Source organism: Euphorbia lathyris, chromosome 8 (assembly GCF_963576675.1).
Source record: "Euphorbia lathyris chromosome 8, ddEupLath1.1, whole genome shotgun sequence".
In the NCBI taxonomy this organism is placed as follows: domain Eukaryota; kingdom Viridiplantae; phylum Streptophyta; class Magnoliopsida; order Malpighiales; family Euphorbiaceae; genus Euphorbia; species Euphorbia lathyris.
In genome coordinates, this window is record NC_088917.1 from 54,903,579 (window position 1) to 54,912,239 (window position 8,661).

The following is an 8,661-nucleotide window of genomic DNA, read 5'->3' on the forward strand; positions in this document are numbered from 1 at the left end:
TTAAGTTCATGATGTTTCCAAGGTAAATCACCTTTAGCCAAGGTTATCATGCCGATAACCGAATGTTTACAGGCTTCCACACGATTATCATAAAGCTGTTGTGAGATTTTGATTGCTTTAAACCCGCCAATGTCTTGAATAACAGGTGTGGAAGGACTAGGGTGAACAGATTCTGTGGAGTTCGAGCCGGATTTCAAAGCATTAACAAAAGAGGCAGTGATGCCAGGTTTTGGTGTTGGTTTGCGAGGGGCGGCAAAGGAAAAAAGAGCCACGTGACCGACGGGCCCATGGTTCCAACTTCCATCCGTAAAAATTCCTCAATTTGATCTTTTCAGGAGCATTGTTTAGCATAGAATAACTTGAGGAAGATTCATAGCACAGACACAAATCTCACAGAAACTCTAAGCCGCAATCACAACTGTAATTCACAAGTAGATGGAGGGCAAAAACCACCAGCCCGAAAGACACCCCCCACCAAAGCGCGAAATCAAGGAATTCCCAATGACACAACCGCAGTAACACCACCAAATAGAGCAATGAACTACGCATGCAACTCAAAACAGAAAAACCGAGCTTCGCCGACAACCATAAAATCAAAACAGTCCAAACAAACAGATGACCAGCAAATTGCACAAAAACCAAATCAAACAATCAGAAACCAAACGTCGCCGGATAACAAAATCAACCAAACCGAAACCAAACGTCGCCGGCACCAGAGATTCATTCAATTGGATTCCAAAAAAAACGAGGAAAGCACGTAAAATCAGAGAAACTAACCCAAGACGAAGGAACACAAAAAGCACTCTCTGAATCTGTACCTTCTTCTTCGCCGCAACCTCTTCTTCTTCAACCTCCGATAATGACTGCACTTCCTTTTTTGATACAGAATACCCCTTCAATCCATCTGATATAATGATAGGAAAACCTTGGCTTGTTGGAGTTCCTTCTCCCCAGCAGTGGTCGGCTCAAACAACCAGCAACCAAGAAAAACCAAGGAACATCGAGCGAACAGACCGACGGCGAAGGCGATGACCGGTGGTGAAGGCGGAGGCCGCGTGTTGGAAGTTGTGCTCTTAAATCATTAGTTAATCATTGAGCAAATGTCAGAAGCGGTGTCTGTCGTTTTCTGATTCTTTACCTTCATTACCTCCCTTTGCTACCCCTGATGCTGCTAGTCTTACCAAAGTTTCTCTTCTAAAGTCGCTCAAAATTATAATGAAGCATGTCAAGATCCAAGATTTATTCAAGCTACGATTGTAGAAGTTGCAGCATTGGAAGCTAATCAAACCTACACTCTGACTTTTTTTTTTTTGCCAAAATCAGAAGAACTTTACCATTCAGGTTATTGTAGAAAACATCAACCTTTCAATCTGTTTAAGGTTTAATAATGTTGATCGAAAGTGTTGTGTGACAAATTGATCTTAGAAAAAGGTGTCTGAATAACTTCCAACTGATTGATCGGATTTACCATGAGTACAAGAACATATCTTTATTGAAGTAGCAGAACCTAGTATAGTTACATTCCATAAATTTGCATCATCAATAACTATCTGTCCAAATTGAAAAAAGAATAGTGTACATATATTTAAAAATCAAAATAGCATAGAATTTTTGTATGAAATATGTAAGTTGGAGATTAAAAATAAATACAAAAAAATAGGCTACAGTTAGTTTTTCTGTACACCGTTCGTCCGTTCATTTCCTAATAAAGTAGTATGCATCTCCTTTACATTGGTCCGGTTCATTCTACCAAGTTCATTGTACAACTTCTCCGGTAGTTAAATTAAAGAACCTTTGCAGAAGAATATTTTTTAGCACAAGTAGCACAACAAGACATGAAGCCCTTAAGACCCGGTTTTCTTGATTGACAACTTTCTTTTTCTCGTCTTTGGAGAACACTTATAAATTCATCTGAACTCAAACTCCCATCCCGATTTGCATCGAACACATGGAATATTACATCAACCAAATTATTCGTAATGGAGATTCCGCATACCTGTAACATTAAGTAACGCTAAATTAGATCAATGCAATGCAATGAAAAATAAAAACAAAACTTTGTGCAATATATGTATGTATATACTTGAGATGCAGCTCTCTGAAAATCAGATTTTGTTAGTGTTCCATTGACTTTTCCATAGCTGAAAATGGCCATAGACAGTGACTGAAGTTGTCTACGTAACTCCGCGAAATCTTTAAACTCGTCGAATGTAATTCGTAGGTTTCGGAGCCGAGGCATGGTGTCGATTTCATCAACCCGGTCTAGCAACTTGGTTATATGGCTAATATCAGCAGATGCAACCATGGATAAGGCAAAGTCCTTAGCTGATATTGTTCCACTTTTCTTAAAATCATAATGTGCAAATTCCAATTTTAGAATCTGTAAAAATGGAACAACTACCTTTTAGTTTTGATTCCTTTAATAGATGATCTATGTTGTAATAAAAATGAAAAAAGCATAGTTACCTCATCATGTAAGTCCCTTAAAAATTGGACAAAAGTTCCATGTTGAAGACAAGTATTTCCATCTTTGCCAAAGAAGTATTCTAAGAGGCCACCATTTTCGACAGGCCCAACAACTCTAAGCCCAACACGTTGTCCATCTCTGTGGCTTGCTCCTTGTCTGTTTTGTGTTCTCATCAAGCTCATTACCCTTTTGAATTCCTCCCTATCTATCTCTCTGTCAAACACATCTTATCAAAATCAACCACAAAACTTGTTCTTAATCAACACAACTATTAACGTGTTGTTTTTCTGAGTAATTCGGACAGAATTATAGTAGAATTTCTCGTTAAACGAAAATTTCTAAACCATTCAAATAGTGACATATCATCACCACTACTCCGAGTGGTTTAGGATAAGTGGATCCCCCGAACCCACTAGAATTTCATTTTATTTTCATGATTGAATTTATTGTTCCTACTTACCCATTATTATTGAGGTCAAACATTTTAAATGCCACTGAAAAGCTTGATTCGGGAATACTAAGAATGGTAACAAAAAAGATGTACCTGTAACCAAATTAACAATATTAATATGTGTATATGTTAAAGAATAATGTGTAAATTTAGCGGTATGGTTATTTGAGGAAAGCAGATTTAATGCTTACATTAAAATAATATATACAATCTTTAACTTTAAAGTTTATTTAAGAGTGCAATTTCAAACATCAATAATGAAGAATAATTTTTTTTTCACATGCAATTCCATGCTCTGTCTCTCTACAATCTTTACCGTTTTGATTTGAAATTACATGTTTTTATTAGTAAAACAATCTCATCTTTTCTTGATGAGATTTGAAATTACACTGCGAATAAACGTTAGGCTTAAAATTACGTTAAATCTGTTTTCGCCTATAATGATAGAACTAAATTTATATCGGAGAAAGTGAGACTCACTCAGGAAAAGATATAAGACCATCGTTGTTAGTATCAAAAAGCATAAAAAATGGAGAAGGTTCACAATGTAAATTGCGAGGAATTGGCTCTCCTCTCAAATAACCTTCTCTAACACGATCTGATTCTGAGGATGGAAATACTGGAACTACTGCTCTCATCAAATCTGCCGGTGTCATCAGAACTTCCCCTTCCGGAGTTCTTAGAGATGCAAAATACTCGAATACTTTTTCCGGTGGACTTTGCATCCTTATCCGTTTTTCATAATTAAAGAATATCCTTCGCCTGAATGAATCTGAAATATTACAATCACTAACATTTCAACCAACAGAAGAACAAACATTAAAATTAAAATAAAAAAGAGGGTATACCATTGAAGAGGAACTTCTTCTGCTTAGCAGGAAGAAGACCACCATCATCATCATCATTAGAGTCCCATGAAATATCATTATTAGGGGCACTTTCTGCGAAACATGCAAAAGAATTATTCTGATCAAACAAAGATGAGTTATAATACAAACAGGAAGCAACCAAAACAGCCCCTGAAGATGATCTTAAAAACTTCAGCAACGGATCTCCACTTTTCTTCTTCTTTTTGTTATTATTCTGTTCATCGCCATTTGTGTACGGAGTATTGTCAAACAATTGTGAGATGAGAGAGCCTTTTGATTGATTCAAATAAGAACGATGGTTTAATAATACGGAGGTGGGTGAGGATTTTCTGAGGGATAGCGATGCACGAGTAAACATTAGTACAATAAGATGGGTGGTTACAGACCAGAAAGAAGAATTGGATTACAGGATTATTATAACATTTTCTTGTATTTATTCACCTGAAAATATGGGAGTTGTTTCAGGTTTTAGTTGAAATATGGTAAATCAATTAACGAATTTTTCATAAGTTTGTTACACTATTTCAGTTATTTCTCTTCACTTGTTAACCATATATTCATGGCCACATATTTCTAAACTATCAATAGCTCCTACTTCTCTCTTAAAAAAAAAAATAAATAATAAAAAAAAAGCTCCTACCTACTTTACTTATTATTATTATTAATAAGGAGTAGAAAAATAAATCTTAGTAGTTTCGGTTACTTCTCAAACACAGTCTCGTATTTCAAAACATCACAACAAATAGATACTTTATGTTTACATTCATTAGCAAATACAATATCAATTGAAGGTCTTATGGTTGTGCCCAGTATCAACAACAAGCAGTGCACGGTTATTTGTGTAGTTGGATCCTCCAACATGTAGGAGAGGAATAAAGATAAGGATGAAGGCATATGAGGATGACATTTTAGAAACGTGTGCAAGCGTGGTGGAGATGAATGTTGAAGTCAATAAAAGAGAAATAGATAGTTAATGTTGGAGATACTAAAAGAGAAATAAATTTAATGTACGTAACGTAGATTAGACGAACATGAAATTACTCAAAAGAAAACGTCTTTTTACATATAATAAAAGAGAAATAGATAGTTAGTCTTCTTACATATAATAAAAACATCAGAAATACGAAAGTGAATAGTCAATAAACAATTATTAATCCATTTCGTATTAATTGGTTTTGTTTATCATAAATAATACTTCATCTGTTACACAATAAATGTCTTTTAAGGTTAATGCACACTAATTAAGAAATGCAATTATTTTTAAGTAAAAGACTTTGTTACCCTTGTATTAATTGCATCCACTAGTAATTTTATTTATTCCCAATGTAAAAAGTCAACTTAAATAGGGGTATATTTGGTAAAAGTAATTTAATGTGCATAGATTGAAGCAAAATGTCATATATTGTGGAAGAAAAAAATTTCTCTAGAAAGACATGTATTGTGGAACGGATAATCATTTATTATAGAGCGAAAAATATTGCGACTTGATAACTTATTGATAACTTGCTATAATAAGCTAAGTGCACATTTTTCTATAGTATCCATGAACACGGGCAGATACATGAGGATCCCCGAGGCTTTCCATCTGCCAGAATCACCATAACCACGAATAGTTTCGGTCTCCATGTCTCCATAAAATTTGAGGCTGTGGTCCGATCCTTTGTCTTCAAGAATTTAGATCGGATGATGAATTAACATCCAAAATTGGCTCAGGCCATGTTAGGCAATCTCTAAATCCAAAATTCCAATTTTTTTGGCAATTTACATCATACTTAAATCCAAATTTCTTTTTTTTTTTTTTTGCCTATTAGGCCTTCCTAAATCTGATTTTTTCTATTAGACACATGTTTTTACATGTTAAGAATTTTAAACACAATGTAGCTTAATTTTGAGAAGTTTTATATTAGTACTTAAAAATTGGTTTGACCACTCAGATTATAACACATATATATACAAAAAAATGATCAAGTTCGATTTAAACAAAATTTTTTTTTTTACACACAACGTGTAAAATCGGTCTTCCAACTGAACAATCATATATTCGCCACTGGCCATGGATGAACAATATCCATTAAAAAATAATTCATATATATATAATCATGATTAAAGAGGGGTATTAGTTAGAGCAGTTCAGGAAAGTATTGCATTCATTCAATTATAAAAGTAGTCAATAATATCTCAATTAATAGAGAAAAATTGTGACCATGCATGCAAAAGATCAAAGATTGGCTATGCATAAAAAAACAATTGATAAAATCTGATTAAAAGAAAAAAGAAAAAGAGAGAAAGAGATGTTAGGGGTTTTGTTGATGGACCGACGACGTACTTAATGTAAGATCAAAAAAATTGGTGGCTTTATTAATGTGTGCATACTTCTTTATATGCCTTAATAATATGGTAGCTTTCTAATAATAATAATAATAATAATAATAATAATAATAATAATACGGTAGCTTGGGTCCTACAATAATTATATATATTATATTATATTATATTGTCATTATTTATTTCACAATTCAAGAGTTCTCTTCTCTTAATTTTTTAAGTTGTTTGAGTCTAAAAATAAAAAATTAATTTTTTAATGGAAAAGACATAAAAAAAAAATGAGTTAAAAAATGTTATGAAAATAAATAAATTAATAATGGTAATATAGTTTTATAATTATTGAAAAATAAAATTTAAATAAATAAACACTTTAAAAAAAATAAAAAATAAACACTTTCTAAAATAAATTGAAGTTGAGGGAATTGAACCTAGGACTTTTTAAAAAGAAGCAAATGTTTTTAACAATCTTATCTACCTTTAAACAATGAAATATTACTCTATAGAGTCTATATAAACTAATATTAGAGGAGTTGAAACTACTTGTGACCATAATAGTTCCGGCGACCGGAAGGACCCGGCCCCCTCCGTGCCCCTCCCTGTCTCCGCCCCTGAAAATAACAATACTCGGTCATATGAACACATTTTAAATTTCAAAGCAAACATTTTATTTTTGTTTAAAATTATTTATAGTCGTAATCTCTTCAGTTTAAAATGGTGAAAAACGTATCATATATGTTGTAGAAATAAATTAGTCTTGTTGAAACTTTTTTTAATAGTCCCGTTGAAAGCTTAAAAGTAAAATTGAATAAAATATTAGCATTTATTTCTTATTTAATGGTAAAATAACTTCAAATAAATGAACCATTTAACAGTTGACAATGATAAAACAAAAAACAAAAGGACAATATGATATTTCTAAAAATGTAGAGATTAATTAATTATTGTATTTTGTTACAATCCATTGATTAACTATTTCTATCTTAAATCTGTTTGGGTTAGCTGCTATAGCAAATTAGAAATTATTTTATACTTCTTTTTTTTTGGTAGGAAGGGAAAGGAAAACAAACAAAAAACAAAACCTAACCCGGGATCAGTCTAGGAAGGCTGACCCCAACCCTATCCTCAAGAAGGGTAGACAAAAGAAAAGAAGGAGGAACAGAAAGGGTAGAAACACCTAACATCCCCCATGCCCAGCGGCAGCCAAGCGGTCCGCCACATGGTTTTGCTCCCTGAAAATATGGGAGAAATTAAGAACATCAAAGGCCGGACGGAGCCTCAAAATAGCTTTGATCAGATTCCGGCTGTTCATGCAAAGGGCCTGGCCCTCAGAGATCCTTTTGATAGCCATCAAATTATCAGATTCCACCAAAAGCCTCTTAATACCCATACGAATGGCCAGTTTAATTCCTGATAGAATACCCCAGAGCTCAGCAGAAAAAGACGAGCCCATCCCCAAGTTGTGAGTAAACCCAGCCAGCCAAGCGCCACTAGCATCCCGAAGAACTCCACCAGCAGCAATTCTACCATCACTAAGGCATGAGCCATCCGTATTCAGCTTCACAATCCCTTCTGCAGGCCTATTCCAACTAATCAAATGGACCACTTTATCTGGAGAAGGTCTAACAAGTGGTTCTCCTTCAAAGCTATCTAAAATAACCGAGAGCTTTTTAGAGAAGAAGCCCAGTACGTCAGGGATAGAGGTAAACTTCTCAGCAAATAACTCTTCATTCCTCCACTTCCAAATTTGGTGACAGATAATAGCGAAGAAAATGTCACCATGATCCATATCGGCTAATAACTTCCCACTTGCTCCCTTGGAGAACCAGTCACTTTCAGTATGGGCCATAAAGGACGGGAGGATGTTGATAGGAAGAACCTTACTCCAAATCACTCTGCTTTTGGGGGCAGTCCCTAAGAGCATGGCACAAGGTTTCAACATGGCCACTGCACCTACTGCATGCGCCCGAATCCGCCAAGTGCCTCCTATGTCTTTCCGCATTAGTGAGCAACCTGTCCTTTACTCCCAGCCACAGGAAACTCCTAATACGGTACGGGATTTTACTGCCCCAGATATACTTCCAGATATCCAAGGGCGGCTCGTCCCTGAAAGGGAGGAAGGCTTCATAGGCCGACTTACATGAATAAGCACCGTTATTAGTCAGGGCCCAACAATGCTTGTCCTTATCTTCCTCATGATTACTAATTTTGATACCTCTTATCTTCAGGAGAATATCCAGGTTCAAGAAGGTATCAAATTTTGACCAGATCCAGTCACCTTCAGAGTTCACCACATCGGCAATTTTCCAGCAAAGGGTATAATCCGGAGGAGGGGAGTTACACACTTCAATAAGTGGTTTGTCACCAATCCACGTATCATACCAGAAACTGATGGACTGACCATTCCCCACCTCCAGGCCAACTCCCGTGCAAAAATCTGCAAACACAGCATTAAGCCCTTTCCAGAGGAATGAACAACTGACAACTCTCTCTTTAGGGCCACCAAAAACTTTATCTTTCCGATATTTACCACAGAGAAGACGAACCCAAAG

The 8,661-nt window shown here is 35.2% G+C and overlaps 1 protein-coding gene across 1 annotated transcript; it reads right to left on the reverse strand.

Moving 5' to 3' along the window:
- Positions 1–1,486: 1,486 nt before the first annotated feature.
- LOC136203169 (calcium uptake protein, mitochondrial-like) lies at positions 1,487–4,313 on the reverse strand. Its single transcript, XM_065994253.1, has 6 exons — positions 3,767–4,313; positions 3,399–3,690; positions 2,928–3,011; positions 2,467–2,680; positions 2,084–2,380; positions 1,487–1,996 (listed from the first exon to the last, which is right to left on the reverse strand). The coding sequence occupies exons 1-6, from the start codon at positions 4,143–4,145 to the stop codon at positions 1,784–1,786; spliced, it is 1,479 nt and encodes a 492-aa protein (XP_065850325.1). The 5' UTR covers positions 4,146–4,313; the 3' UTR covers positions 1,487–1,783.
- Between the last annotated feature and the right edge of the window lie 4,348 nt (positions 4,314–8,661).

Excerpts from the sequence above, each read along its gene's own strand:
- LOC136203169 (XM_065994253.1), bottom strand. The coding sequence starts at position 4,145 with ATGTTTACTCGTGCATCGCTATCCCTCAGAAAATCCTCACCCACCTCC. Across the intron at positions 3,691-3,766 it reads GAAGAAGTTCCTCTTCAATG|ATTCATTCAGGCGAAGGATA; the intron begins GTATACCCTCTT and ends GTAATATTTCAG. Across the intron at positions 2,681-2,927 it reads TTTGACCTCAATAATAATGG|AGAGATAGATAGGGAGGAAT; the intron begins GTAAGTAGGAAC and ends TGTGTTTGACAG.